The sequence below is a fragment of the Brienomyrus brachyistius genome, chromosome 7 (assembly GCF_023856365.1).
Source record: "Brienomyrus brachyistius isolate T26 chromosome 7, BBRACH_0.4, whole genome shotgun sequence".
NCBI lineage: Eukaryota > Metazoa > Chordata > Actinopteri > Osteoglossiformes > Mormyridae > Brienomyrus > Brienomyrus brachyistius.
In genome coordinates, this window is record NC_064539.1 from 21,035,518 (window position 1) to 21,050,059 (window position 14,542).

The 14,542-nt window shown below is 42.7% G+C and overlaps 2 protein-coding genes across 5 annotated transcripts; one reads left to right on the forward strand and one right to left on the reverse strand.

Moving 5' to 3' along the window:
* The first annotated feature begins 1,256 nt into the window (after positions 1–1,256).
* On the forward strand, positions 1,257–6,005 carry LOC125746285 (ints3 and nabp interacting protein). Of its 2 annotated transcripts, none has more exons than XM_049020088.1 (5): positions 1,257–1,558; positions 2,018–2,067; positions 3,230–3,326; positions 4,675–4,765; positions 5,426–6,005. In XM_049020088.1, the coding sequence occupies exons 2-5, from the start codon at positions 2,043–2,045 to the stop codon at positions 5,519–5,521; spliced, it is 309 nt and encodes a 102-aa protein (XP_048876045.1). In that variant the 5' UTR covers positions 1,257–1,558; positions 2,018–2,042; the 3' UTR covers positions 5,522–6,005. The 2 variants fall into 2 exon arrangements, with proteins under 2 accessions (XP_048876045.1, XP_048876044.1); XM_049020087.1 differs by having other exon boundaries at positions 1,543–1,632.
* Positions 6,006–6,428: 423 nt separating this feature from the next.
* Positions 6,429–13,916, reverse strand: snx30 (sorting nexin family member 30). Of its 3 annotated transcripts, XM_049020085.1 has the most exons (9): positions 13,612–13,911; positions 11,743–11,931; positions 11,020–11,130; positions 10,746–10,904; positions 10,373–10,568; positions 9,782–9,981; positions 9,576–9,662; positions 8,367–8,519; positions 6,429–8,286 (listed from the first exon to the last, which is right to left on the reverse strand). In XM_049020085.1, exons 1-9 carry the CDS (start codon positions 13,750–13,752, stop codon positions 8,215–8,217), a joined length of 1,308 nt encoding a protein of 435 aa, XP_048876042.1. In that variant the 5' UTR covers positions 13,753–13,911; the 3' UTR covers positions 6,429–8,214. The 3 variants fall into 3 exon arrangements, with proteins under 3 accessions (XP_048876042.1, XP_048876041.1, XP_048876043.1); XM_049020084.1 differs by having other exon boundaries at positions 6,429–8,519; positions 13,612–13,916; XM_049020086.1 differs by having other exon boundaries at positions 6,429–8,519; positions 11,736–11,931; positions 13,612–13,751.
* Positions 13,917–14,542: the final 626 nt, after the last annotated feature.

A 14,542-nucleotide genomic window follows, 5' to 3' on the forward strand; every position in this document is an offset into this window, starting at 1 on the left:
AGCTGTTCTGCAGGGGTGCTGAGGATGCTTTAACACCCCCTCTTATCTGTTTCATCAAAGAAACGCATAGTGCCTCATGTCTCGGTCTTATGATTAATGTCTGTCTTGTGATTATTGCTACAAAAATACTGCGGTTGTTAGCTGTTGATAGCTAAAAATAATACAAATTAACATCAATAAGGTCCATTGCTTGTTCGGACTTTCAGCACCCTGAGCTTACAACGTCTTCTGGCGCCTGTGAGCACAACTGGGTCTGGGCTCAAGTATGAGGTGGGTCCCTTGTGCTCTTTGACAAGGGTATTTAACCAGAATTTGTCCTGTAAAATATTTTCACAATATGACGACTGCTTTGGATAAATGCACCAGCTTTTATGCAATAACAAAAAGATTGTGCTTAGGAAAAACAAGACAGTGTTGTTTATCTAAATAACAGGCTAGTAGGTGCCAAATCTGTTAGTATTCAGTAGTTAAAGAGCAATAGTTGAAGTGATTGTTCCATTTATGATCTTTGTAATATTGGACAACACACTGGAAATCACTGAATCACTCGAACTGAAGGTCAAACACAAGGGGACAGATGACAGAGCTGGGAACTAAACCAGTGTAAGAAGAACATTATAGTCCTTTTGGTGAAAAAGCCGAGTTAACATTACTTTGTCCCTCTAAAGATGTTAAGAGCTATTGCAAAATAAGTTTTAATAGCCTGCTAGTGGGAAAAATCCAATAATAATAATAATTTAAATACTGCATAAATTCCTAAGTTGCGCGCCAGGTGAAGGCGATTAATTGTCATTGTTGACACACCACAGCACACAACAACAAAATGTGTCCTCTGCAGTCAATCCGTATGTGACGTAGCAGCAGCCAGTGAATTCAGCACCCGGCAAGCAGTGCTAGGGGGCGGTACCTAGGGGGCGGTACCTTGCTGGCCAGGGAACCACCCACCTTTGCGATCACAAGTGTGCTTCCCTGTCATAGGGTATGCCCCCACAGTTCTGTGTGTGCAGTGTGTGTGGGTTTACATAGATCACATTTGGAGACTAAAATGTCCCCAAGATGCGGTAAAATCTGAAACTTCCTTACTTTTGGGGACACTTCTTCAGGTCCCCATTTGGATAACCTCAATTTTATAAAATATCTGTGAATGCAATCACAAGTAAAAGTGCCAAAAGTCTTGTATTTTGTTTGGTTACTTATGGTTAATGTTAGTGTTGTCCTGAGTCTCCGGACCACTGGTTTAGAAAATGGATGGACGGACGGACAGACGGACGATGATCGATAGTTTCTGGCATAACAGAAGCCAGCCATGGATTTTGAAATAACCAAAGTATAGCGGCTGAGGTTTGGTTTACAATATCCTTCTCACACTCCCGCCAGGTAGATGGCGGTATGAATGTTTTGTATGTTTATTGTCCTTTGCACGTTTCAGCGAAGTGCTGTTTACACTCCAGTGCACTAGATGGCAGTGTGCATTTTCTGAATACTCATCCTCCTCTGTACGTTTCCACCCAACTGCTGTTTCACACTCCAGCCCAGTAGATGGCGATATGTACTTTAGGTATGTTAATTATGTGTGTGTAGCCGTTGTGTTGTTTAACAGGACCTTTGCGTGTTTTTTAAGGGTAGAATCGTGTAAGTAATAAAGTGTGTTAATCGTAATAAGCTGACTGCTGTTTATTTTTTTTCCGTAATCAGAGGAATTAATCACAGTTCATAAACAGCACCTATACAATCTGTAGACAGAACTTTTGCTAGTGTTTTATATAACACATCACATATACCGTAGATTTTGTTTATGTAGCCGACGCTCTTATCCAATACGACGTGCGTTTTTTGAGACAACCTGCTTAGACGGTCTACTCGTATACTCAGAATAATATGATTAGCACTCTCGGTTGTAATGTTCGATGTAAACAGATGGTTATAGGTTTTGTTTTGCTTTTAAATAGTAATTCCACGCAGAAGATGTGACAGTTTGCTGTGTACCTTTTTATTTTACACATTTATACATTTCCAGGTGCTGATGTTGCTAATCTGAAGAGATGACCTCAAATCCTCCTGGCCAGGGTGAGTGTCACTTCTTAGGTTGTTAGTATATTTAAAGATGAATCAATTAACTGGCATTTCTCTTTTCGTTTAACCTGAGACCAGCCCAGAGTTGACCTCCAACTTCCGAAAGTGTGTCTTCGTTCTTGTTAGTAGCATTCAAAGCCGATACGTACTAGTGACATGTTTGCATTTGGTCAGAGATGCTGAAGGGACACCTTAGAAATAGTCATGTTTTAAGGCTTTTCCTGGAATACATGCATGCTGTCATACGCGGGTTTGGGGAGGCAGTGAAACCTGGCCACCCCCATCGTATTTGCGTTTTGGTTAAATAAGACTGATTAAAAAAAAAACTCTCTTTATTACGTAACTGTTTTCCGTGTCCCTGATCAAATACTGATAAAGAATGAGCTCATAGTGGTGCTGACCTAAACATGTGCTCTCAGAACAGTACTAATGCGGAACCTTATGCTTAGTATAAGCTTGTCACCTTAACGCAGTGGTTCTCAAAGTCGGTCCTCGGGACCCACTGCCCTGCTTGTTTTCCAGCTATCCCTGCCCCACACACTGCTGATTACCTGGATCAGGTGTGTTCAGTCAATCAGAAGCTGAAAGACAGCTGAAAGAGAACCCATACTCAGAAAAAAAAAGATCACCCTCGTGGGAAACTAGTATTTTTCAGTGGTTTAGATGCTGTGTTTTTCGTAAATAATTTAATCTGAAAAAAATTGCAGTATAAAACGTCAAAAATACCAAAGTGGTATACCAGAACAATGAAAATTGTGTCTAAGTTAAGTAATAAAGTAAATATACATCTTTGACTATTTTCCTTGCTTACATCTTTAGACAGACAGGGTTGTTGGTTAACATATCCATCAGGGAATCACCCAGTATGTCGTCCGAGTTTTTCGTTAGCAGCGCCCAAAGATGCACGGTGCTTGTGGATTTCTTTGGCTCTTTTGTCCATTTTTTTCCATACAGGTTCTATAGGATTTAACTTTTTACTGGAAGTAAATATATAAGTACTGGTGTGTGTTTAAAACAGTGACACACAGATGTGCAGTGTCTTAGTCGTTCTCTGTGGGACACTTCTTTTTCGGTCACTCATGTCTTTTCAGTGCTTTGTGTGACCTCATGCTTTTTTGCAGTCTTTGTCATTGATCAGAATGTAACCCACTGACAGGTTTTCAGAACAAAAACCGGGTGGCTATTCTAGCTGAGCTGGATAAGGAGAAAAGACGACTGATCCAGAATCAGACCATGAACAGTCCGGGGGCCAGGTAACGAGCATACCTTTACAACTTGCTTCCAGTCCACATATTTGTGCAGCAGGATAATAAAATTCAATCCTTACTTATACATGGACATTGTGCTAAGCCTGTCCTCATTTAGAGTTTTCAAATTGCGGGTGTTAATAATTCACCATTTAACCGATATTTGATAAGAATAATTTCAACCAATTAATACTGTCAGTTATTATTATCAATGTTAAATATTTGCAGCGCGGTAAAATGCATAGAATGTTGAAGATTAAAATGCTCTTGAATACGTAGCCTATGAACTCACGAGGGTGAAACTGATCAGACTTGTTTCCAGAGGCTGGCCACTCTGGCTAGGGGGACATCAGTGTCATTGGTATTCTGTGTCGCTGGTCTGTCGACAGACTGCGCACAAACCTGTCCCCTCAGCATGTCAACATACTGCTTTTTCTGTATAAAAATCAGTAAACAAGCTGTCTATTATACTCAAGGTTGAAGTGGCTTATAGGCCTTTTCTGTTGAGGTGTGAATATGACATTCCTTTTTGTTACAACATTGGCTGTTGACCATTGATTACACTAAATTAAATATCCCAGATAATGGAGTTGGTTTTTGTCACAGTGCACTGCATGCTGTATGTTAGAAACAGTGCCGGCTACTTGCAGGGCATTTGAGTTTTACAATATTGTCCTATTCGGGAGATGTAGGCTGGAGCCGCCAGTTAAGCATGTTTGGCGCTGGAGGGCTAAATGTTTGGGTCATTTTGTAAATCTTTGGCTCATTACAAAGTCTGATAACTTCTTGATGATTATTTCCATAAGTCATGAAGTGTTTGCACTTGGAAAAAAAATAAAGCGCTTCTAATTACTAAAGCGTTTTTTTGTGTCGGTATTTTGGTATTGGTTGACGGACACGCATTCATTCTAAATAGTATGTCTTATTCATATCGGTTAACGGTTAATAGTCAATTAACGACTGTCAACTATCAGTGATAGAAAATAAATCAGAAATGGACATACCTATTTCAAATTTGTGTGTCAGATTTCCAGATCAAATACTGCTTTTGGGGATCTACAGAGATTTCACATTCGTTAAGGATATAGGAATGCTTGGATTTTGACAGTGATTTTTCTATGCATCTCATTTCAGCGTAATATTACCTGTCTAATACAACACAGCCATACTAAACTGCTACAGGAATTATTGTTCTGATTGTCTCAGTGGGATAAATGCTGTTAGTGCCTAATAAGGTTGGGGCAATGAAACAGTTTGGCCTGTGTTGATGTGTGATTCTTGAAAGGCCAACAGCCTTGGAGAAGAAGCGGGGACAGTTTTTCAAATTCTGGTTTTGTTTATCTCTTGGACACAGCATTCCTCTCTCAAGACCTGCTGTGAATAAGGATTTCCGAGATCACGCAGAGCAGCAACACATCGCAGCTCAACAAAAGGCTGCTTTACAGGTGAGAGAGAATTCCTGAGTTATCGGGGTATAGAGAGCACAGGTCTGTGGGGTGAGAGAGCCTTTCTAAGCTGTCAGAGCACAGAGAGCACAGGTCTGTGGGGTTAGAGAGCCTTCCTGCTCTGTCAGGGCACAGAGAGCACAGGTCTGTGGGGTGAGAGAGCCTTCCTGCTCTGTCAGAGCACAGAGAGCACAGGTCTGTGGGGTGAGCGAGCCTTTCTAAGCTGTCAGAGCACAGGTCTGTGGGGTGAGAGAGCCTTTCTAAGCTGTCAGAGCACAGGTCTGTGGGGTGAGAGAGCCTTTCTAAGCTGTCAGAGCACAGAGAGCACAGGTCTGTGGGGTGAGAGAGCCTTTCTAAGCTGTCAGAGCACAGGTCTGAGGGGTGAGAGAGCCTTCCTGCTCTGTCAGGGCACAGAGAGCACAGGTCTGTGGGGTGAGCGAGCCTTTCTGCTCTGTCAGGGTGGAGACCTGGTGATGGGTTAGGGCATTTTCGCAGGTGCACTTGCATTTTCTTAAATGCCATCAGTGACTCTTTTGTTGGATGTAGGCTGAGAATCAAAGCTGCTATCAGACGGATGATTTTTACTACCCTCATGTTTGGGGGCTACTTCAACACAGCCCCAGCTCTGTAAAGTCTCGACACAGTGATGTCTCTCCGCAGCACGCACACGCACATTCCTCCGGCTTCTTCATCACTCAAGATTCTTCCTTCGGAAACCTCATACTCCCGGTGTTGCCACGTCAAGAAGCAGAATAACGGAGACCAAGATGAGAAAACTAAATATTTCAGGAGATTGTGTCCTGTTGCCATCTGTTTGTGTTACGTAGAAACTGATGTATTAGTGAAGGTGTTTTCTGCCAAGCAGAGAGGACAGTTCAGTGTGTATTCAGGTCACTTGAAGGAGTCTCAGGTTGTCATTTTGATGGCAGTTATCTCTTAAGATTTAAAAAGGGTTGATCGATTCCCAAACTTACTTGTATTGTGTATCAAGGTTCATTTAGTGGTTCAGTACATCTACGAGGGCACAGATGGTGTCATATCATGGGGCAGATAGATGCCCGGAATACCCCGATCCCCCCGCCAGGTGCCTGCCTGTAGCCGTGAGACCGTAAACGGCCTTGCTTCTCACATAAAAACCTGAGTGCCTAAAACATCTCTGCTCTGGCCTGGAGATACTGGGTACAGAGATTTTATTTTCATGCTTTGATTGATGTGAATGTCAATAAAATTATCAAGAAAATGTCGGATTTTTGATTGTGTTGGGAAAATATAGTATGGTGAGGCTGCTGGGTGCATCATGTGTATTTTTCTGTTATGTAGTCCTTACTAAGCTTGTGCACATTCAAAATTAGCTTTTCCCAGAGGCCTATCTAGAGAAAGAACGACAGCGATTCCCATCTGGGTGAGTCTTGCAAATGTATCAAAATGGTGAATATGAAATATCAGATATATGTTTAATATATACTATATTAAAATATGTTAAAAGGAAAATACATTATCAAAAAGGTCAGTGTGTTAAGGTTGTTTCTGACGGTTTTAAATGAGGCTTTTGTGTACTTCATATTCCAGCCATCACTGCACCAGTCAGCATGTCCTCCCACAGCTTATACTAGTCATGTTAATGAGGATGCATAAATCAAATATTGTAAATGTGCTCAAAGGGTTTTATGACAAATGTTTAATTTACCATTGGAAACAAAATTCGGGAGAATTTACATCACGACCAACAATACAGCTTTTACAATCAGTCTATAAACACTGACCTTGGCTGGAGATCTTGGCACAGAGAAACTGAGTCGGGTGCAGATCTCCAGCGTTAAGCTGGCACGTTTCGGAGGTGTACAAAGACAGACACTTGGCATTTCATAGGACATGCTGGAGTTCCTTTGTAAGATCATGTAAGATACTACATGGTCTGTTTACAATAGTGTAGATCTCAATTGTGAGACTGGGTATATTTGGACTGTAAGCATAGCATTCTGAAAATAAGTGTCCATTCAATATTATACGTGGTCCCCCCCCGTCGAAATACATCTGATCTTCAAAAAAATTGTCTGTGGCCAGGTTTATCAAATGAACATTTAAGTATTTTGTGACAAGTAGTGTATGTATTGCATGAGGTCAGTTTATTTAGAAAAACAAATCTATAATTAGTACAGAAACAACTATATTATCGTTACAAGAGTAATTTCCATAGTACTCAAATTGCCTTCAGTTACCAGACCACTTACATTAATTTCTGTTATCTAAACACAGAAGAGGCATATTCAGTAACCAAATGTTCACAGGTCAAGATATCAGTTAGGAAGAATCTATCAATACTTAAATGTAGAGCTTCAAATTTGCTGACTAGTAGTGAACCTTCAGCACAACATTTGATACTTGTTTTCCAGAAATTAAAAGAGTAGTGTGTCATGGGGGTAGTACTAATTGTTAAATCACACCAAAAACCTTACCACAGCAATCAATCTTAGAGTATTAATGTTACTCGCACATCTCAGGAAGTGTGGCCAGGGCGTCCCTATTAAGTTCACATGTCGATGAGAAATATGCATAATGAGTGTAATGGTAGGGAAACCTGTCGAGGAATGATGGCTGTAGTCTCTGTGTCACATTTATGCAAAGATCTGATTAATGTGACACTGTTTCAGGGAAGGTGCCAATATGCCCGGATTTACTATATAAAATTGACCTCTAAATTAGGTCTACAGATCTTTAAAAAAAAAAAAAATACCATCAAAGTTCAAATAGTTAGTCCATTGATTATTTCAGCTACAATCAGCAAACATCCCTTTTTTTAGCACCAAAAATGAGCATCTTGAGCACTTTCACTGAAAGGACCTTTTCTGCAATACCACATTCTTCATCGTGTGTTCCCTTGGTCTTGGGTGATCAGACTTTGAGCCGATTTAACGACGTAGCGCTGAACGCCGGCCCTACGAAAATATCATCTCCATTGTAAAAACCAGAGACAGTTCATGTCTCTTGTGCCAAATATATCCCTTTTGTCTGGTCATGTAACAGGTATGAATACGTTCCAAAACAGAAGCCCATCAACCGTGACAGTGTTTTTCCTATGAAAACACTGCGTACGGCGTTCCAAGACATTCCGTGTGCCGAGAGCAAAGAGGCGACTAAAGGTCTGATTCTCCCTCAAAAAGCTATTTACAAAATGGTCATTTAATGCTTGTTAAAAGAAAACCGCTTATTCGCTCCTTTGGGTTCGGTAAGGTTATAGGTTAGAGTCACCTGGGTAGCCGGTGCAGTCCGATCAGCAGGAGGCTATGCTGTCAGATTCAGCCTAACATCCGCGTCAAGCCACACGACCGGATGGAACTCAGACTGGGTTCACAAGTATAAACACGAAGAAAGATGAAATACTCGCAGTCTGTAATCAGTCCGTGTTCTGCGAAAAGAATGAGAGTCCTTCATACCCAGTGTTCCTGGACTCAGTCTGTCTCACTTTTGATGTCTGGTTTCTCCTGTAATAATGGAATAATGGACTCCCAGGCTGCAAGGCACTGTAATGCAGAGACAGAGACACAATGAGCGGGACAGTGACGGACAGGTCAACACCTACTGGAAGCTCGCAGTGGCCAACCTTCTCGTAGTACTGGATGTTTCTGTCAGCCGTTCCGGTGAGGAGCTGTCGGAAATCCTGCCTCTTGTTGTTCTGCCAGCGGTCCCAGTCAGCTTTCAGGTCGGCGTTGAAGCACTCTACTCGGTCCTGGCACTTCTCCACATCTGCGGGCACCTGCGTGAAAAAGTATCGGTGAACTTTGCAGACGGCACTGGAGGAGCCCAGTGAGACACTTCACCACTTACTGAACACTTAAGAGTGTGAGTGTGACATGTACTGTAGTGATACAAAGTGCTGATTCAGTTTTTGGAGCTGGGGTTTAAGATCATCCTTAGTAACGCTTTGTGCCACATTACTTTTGTGAATGTTAAACTGTTACTGCCAGCTGTGTGATTGGCCGGGGCAGCTGCGTCAGTCTGACCGGCCGTGTGATTGGCCGGGACAGCAACCCTAGTCTGACTGGCTTTGTGATTGGCCGGGGCAGCTGCGTCAGTCTGACCGGCCGTGTGATTGGCCGGGGCAGCAGCCTCAGTCTGACCAGCCGTGTGATTGGCCGGGGCAGCAGCCTCAGTCTGACCGGCCGTGTGATTGGCCAGAGCATCAGCCTCAGTCTGACCCAGAAGGATGCCGGAAATCCACCTGTTCCTCAATTACAGGCAGCCATTCGAAACTGCTGATGAACACAGGCTTATTGCTAGTCCATCTCATATCCGGCGGTACTGTGGGATTCAGCAGACAGCCCAGAAACAGGGCAGACCTCTGGATTCACAACCAAAATTATCCTGATGAATTCTCCTGGTGAAAGGAAACAAGCTTCTACTCGCCCTGCAGGTACTTTCATTGCAGAATGTTCACTTCTGTACCCATGCAGTTTAACTTGTGTGGTATGCATAGTTTATTTAATTACAGGCTCCCTGTCAGATGGGAACAGAAAGTAAGGAAGTCTTGGCATTTGTTATGAATATAGAAAAACTGGCTACCCAGATTCAAAAATAAAACGTCTAATCAGCAGCTTGGCAATTTGGTAGTTTCTACCCCAGAGTTATTCCACAACGCCATGTAAAAAAATGGCTTGGAGTCCATCAGTTGGCCTGGCGCTCAGCAGTACACTGCACCCAGAAAATACTGCTCTGCTGTAAACAAAATCCGGTGCCCAAAGACAAGTGAGATATGAAACATGACACCATCATCCAGGGTCCTCTCCCCAGTAGTTGTAGCAAGGTGACTCACCCCTGACCTTTCGTCCTTCCGTATAACGACAGCTTCCAACTTTGCCTCATATTCAGCCTGGACCTGATCTCTCTTCTTCAGGACATTCTAAACAGGAAGTAAAAAACACATTTTCACTGATTGTGCCTGGAGATTAATAAGGTACAACCACAGCAGATCACAGTAACATTTCACCATGTCAGCTCATCTGTGTGTATACCTCCTACCTTCATGGACTCGATATAGAGAACGTATTCCCTGAGCACGGGGAGGAAGTCCTCGCTCATATCCTCTGTGAGTTCGTCTAGAGCAGAGGAGCAGCTGCTGATACAACTCGATACTCCCTCCAAAGGCTTCTGCAGCTCCCCTTCACAGCCTGCCCAGCTGCTGTACACAGGACTGTACTCACGTAGTTCTACCAGATACTCTGTGGGACAGAGAGACCAGCACATCATCTGACCTGATGGGGTCAAAACCGGCAGGCTACATTTCCTATGTCACTCGTCTCTCAGAGGTCTTGTGAAAGCTGGCTTCTTGCTCAGAAAAGCTCACAGATATGCTGTTAATGTCATATTTAAAGAAAAGGATGGTAGAATTGAGATATTTCCCATCTTTTACTCTCAACACCTGTGTCCTGTCTGTCTTGTCAATGAATGTCTTCACCTTTTTAAAATAATAATTACAACGAACAAATGAATGAATGTTACATTTATATAGCGCTTTTCAGAATAAGCTTGGTACACGACCCTCGTCCTTAAAGAGTTCTTGGTGTTATTAAAAGCTGAGGAGTTCCCAAGCGCCGGGTAGCCCAGCCTTACCCGACTGTTCCTTGATGATTCTCTGTGCTATCCGATCGATGGTGCCTAGCTTCTGCGTGAAGATGTCCAGGTAGTCACCCATAGCGGCGAACTCCAAAGGCCGAGCCCTCAGCTTATATCCGCCTGTGACGTACTTCACAGACTCCCCCATTTTTGTCAGCAATGTCAGCCCTTGCTTCTTATAGGAATTCAGGTCCTGAAGTGACATGAAGACATTGATCAGCTGGCATCTGATGCCCAGTGGGCATAGCAAGTGCTACCAGATTTCACAAGGTAGGGAAACACCCTGTATGGGAAGCCAGCGCATCACAAGTTACATATCACATGCAAGCTAGCTGGAGTCAAACAGAGAGTTAATGAAGATCCTCATTACCTTGGCCGTGAGAAAAACATTGAAATTTTCATTGAATGACAGGACTGGGTGGTCTGCTACCCTCTTCAGGAATTTGTCAAGTGCTTTCCTTCTCGTTTCTACAAATTCCTCAGAAAATCTGTCCACGACACCTTTCATCACAAACTTCTCTGGGAGAGGCTGCAAAGGGACAAAGAGATCAGCTGAAAATCGTGACACGTCTCTTAAGCAAAACACACATAAGGCAAGAGGGGGCACAGCTGAAAGATCAGGCGAGCGGACGGCCGCTACCTACGGGAATGAGATGCGTCGGCTGGCTCTCCTCCAGTTTGTTTCGAAGCCAATCAAAGTCTTGGTATCTGCGCCGTAGCGAGTACTCCGGCAGGTCGAACTCTGTCCTGCTAGTCTGAAAGTATGAGAGCAGAGCTCCACATTACAAGCTCCTTCTAATACTTTCTATCACACTGACAAGGAACAGTATTAGCAAACATACATAATCCATGAGCTTTCAGATAATGTGTCACAAGGGCAAGAAGATGGCACCAACCTCTTCTCAGTGATGGACCGTCTCTGCTTGACAGCTTTCATACTGTATCAGTTTGTCTAATGTTTTCAGTGTGTATGGAGATGCCATGAAAAGGTAGCATGATATTAGCAGGAAAACCCTGGAACTTATTCAAGTCAATTTCACCACCAACAGGTGCTACAATAATACTGTATGTACCACCCTGTCACTGTGCCAACTGGGTGCAACTTGGAATCAGTTTAGCAAACTATGCATCAAATGATGGCCATCTGGTCTTAGTGTCTGAATATAACACACCATCTGACTAAGACCACCCATCAACACCAAAACTGAAGGCACTGGTAAGGTAATCCAATTTGTCTATGTCAGCTTTAGTGGAAAAAAAAATCATTTTGAGTAACCAAATTTGAGCCTCCTTCTACATGATAAAAATGCTTGAAAGACTCAAATATTTCATTTTCGTAATGTGAAGAATTATACCAAACCTCTGACCTTGGTGGTGACTCTGTAGGTGATATACGTTTCCATGGTGGACACGTGTTTCTTGGGGTCGTCGACAGAGACAAACAGGTCGTGGGTTTCGCCATCGAGGTCGTCGTCCAGCTGCAGACGGTTTAAGAGGGAGGAGGACGAACCCGGGCTAGACGTGCCCACAGGAGTACCGTTTGGAAGGCTCAGGTCCTGCGAAAAGTCCACAGGGTCAGATTGATTCCAGAACAGGACTATATTCATCCCACCTGAACAGCAGAAAAAAAAGTGTTGATGATGTAAATCCAAAATGTTTAACAGATTTAATAAAAATGCTGTAGAGAACTTTACTAGGGCACTGAAAGGCAAAGAGACAGACACCTACACATTTATACGTAGATATTCATGCCAGGTTCCTTGGTCATTCAGAACAAACTGCTTCTCACTGCCTTCAAAGCTCCTTACTGTCTATGTCCCCACCCCTGTCTGTCTGAGCTCGTTCACCCCCACACCCCAGGCTGCAAACTCATCTCATCCGCACCTAAAACTGTTTTTTTTTTTTTTTTTTAAATACTAATTTACTACAATATCTTTACTGTTAATTGTCTTGGGAATTAATAAGAAATGATTCTTAAAAACAGAAATACGCAGAACTTGCATCCCATCCCAGGTGAACCTCAGCCTGGTTCCTTATCCTGCCAGGGGTGGCCACCAGGCCCCTGTGTTCCTGACCAAGATAAGTGTTTGATGGATGGATGGATGGATGGATGGATGGATGGATGTGAAATGTTAGTGTAGCAAATCTTCAAAAAGTTAATTCAACTGCAAATTATTCTGAAGATAAACTTACTACACTTCATATGTGCTTAACACACGCACACACTACTGACATATATATATATATATATATATATATATATGCGCGCATGTATGCATATTGTACTTTAAGTTCCACCGTTTCATTCATTACACATTCTTCTTTAACTCCTACGTCAGAGAATTTAAGTGACGCACAACTAAAAGGAAAAAAATATAACCCTTTTACTTGTTCTTTCATTTCAATAGTTACGATTTACAAGGGAGGTACTGCTGCAGGAATATCTTATTCATCCAGAGACAACAGGTGAGTGTTAGATTAAAAACTTCATAGCGCAACAATGAAAAAGAAAATGATTAAAAAGACACTTTTGTTTCAAGAAAAAGCACATCAAAATACAACATTTTTACATACAATCATCCGACCAATTCAAGATAATAAATATATATCTACGCATTTATTGCACTGACGTATATCCATTACATCACTATTGATGTCCCCCTCTGTTGTAACAAGTCAACAAAAAGCAACCCTCCGTTAAGCCAAAAAGAACTGCAGATTTCTTTCCAGTGAACAGATATCATAAGCAACCGAAACAATAACTAACAAGTCACAGCGAAATTAGTTATACCGCTAAATGCACAATGCATACGTGAATGAAACAACACAAAAGGTGCGGCTCAAAGTTAGTGTGTTTAGCCTTAAATTAATAAGCATTAAAAACCTGGTACGAATGGATGAATGCTTCGTACGTAGGGGCTTATAGTGAAGTGGTTGGAGGAAACGAGTATTGCTGGAATGTGCGAAGCAGGAGACAGAGAAACGCGACGTTATGCGGAAGGAACTGGCCCGCAGTTATCCACGCATCATCAAAACACATTGAAAAGTAAGGGGAATTGGCGACGTACTTCGCTAACAATACAGACGAAGCACAGGTGTACTAACGAATGAGTGACAGTCGTGGAAACCATACATCACCGTATCAATCGGTATTTTCATTTACTGTACTGCAAGCTTCCACGTTGGACGTACATCTTAATCACCAGGATTTTATACACATGGTAATAACGGCATACCTTTTCACCGAGGCTGCTGGTGGTGTTTCCCACATCTGGGCTGGGTGTCAGGACAGACTCTTCGGCAGAAAGGGGGTGGCTGATGTCCTGAATGGATTTCTGTCCCGAAGACGGCAGCGATTTTGGGGTGCCAGCACTCATCGTGCAAGCGGCCGACACAGATCTGATCAAATGCACTCTTTCGCTGTGTTTTACCGGGTGTTTTGCGAGGTGTTTTGCGCGGTGTTTGTGTAACGCCGCACCAAGTCTCGCTGCACAGGCCGGTCATGTGACCCGCAACGCGCAGCTCCGGAAGCGGAGTCCACGGCGTGACAGACGGGGAGCGGAACTCCCGAGAAAAACCATTACTTGCAGCAGGACCCAGCCATCACGCCTCAGGGAAAATGATCAGCCTTCATCCCCCAGGGTACCGTACGATCAGATATCACCCCCTCTGGGAAACCCAGAAGTGTGGATTAGCTATCACATGTCCCAAAAAAAGAAAATCTTCCCTACCTATCGATCTACCACAGTCTGTAGCACCCCAGGGTCGCCGTTTCTGGCTTGGGCATGGATCATACAGTCGCATAGCCAAAATCAATGCTAAAATGACGTGCAGTTTAATTTAAAGTATTAACTAAAGTGACAACTGTGTTAAATGTTTCCCAAATTAATATTGATATTTTATACAAGCTGTTTCATCACATAATATATACACCACATGCCATAATATTAGTCTTTTTTTTTGCTCTTCATGTTATTCTCGAAGAGACGGATAACTATCTTCAAACCATGTATGGAACTTGTTTTTTTCTTTTTCTTTCCGCCACATAACATGCAAGGTTGATGAGACAATTAAGGCTTTTCTTTTTGGTTAATGCAAGTTCTTGTGAGAGAACATCTTGACATTTTAGAGTTTGCTAACTAAATCTGTTCCTACAGTATTGTCTGT

What these genes read in the sequence shown, in the direction of transcription:
- LOC125746285 (XM_049020088.1), top strand. Translation starts at nt 2,043, where the DNA reads ATGACCTCAAATCCTCCTGGCCAGG. An exon ending in ATGAACAGTCCGGGGGCCAG is followed by an intron (nt 3,327 to 4,674) that starts GTAACGAGCATA and finishes TCTTGGACACAG; the next exon opens with CATTCCTCTCTCAAGACCTG. An exon ending in AACAAAAGGCTGCTTTACAG is followed by an intron (nt 4,766 to 5,425) that starts GTGAGAGAGAAT and finishes GTCTCTCCGCAG; the next exon opens with CACGCACACGCACATTCCTC.
- snx30 (XM_049020084.1), bottom strand. Translation starts at nt 13,752, where the DNA reads ATGAGTGCTGGCACCCCAAAATCGCTGCCGTCTTCGGGACAGAAATCC. An exon ending in CCAGCAGCCTCGGTGAAAAG is followed by an intron (nt 11,932 to 13,611) that starts GTATGCCGTTAT and finishes GACTTTTCGCAG; the next exon opens with GACCTGAGCCTTCCAAACGG. An exon ending in ATGTTTTTCTCACGGCCAAG is followed by an intron (nt 10,569 to 10,745) that starts GTAATGAGGATC and finishes ATGTCACTTCAG; the next exon opens with GACCTGAATTCCTATAAGAA.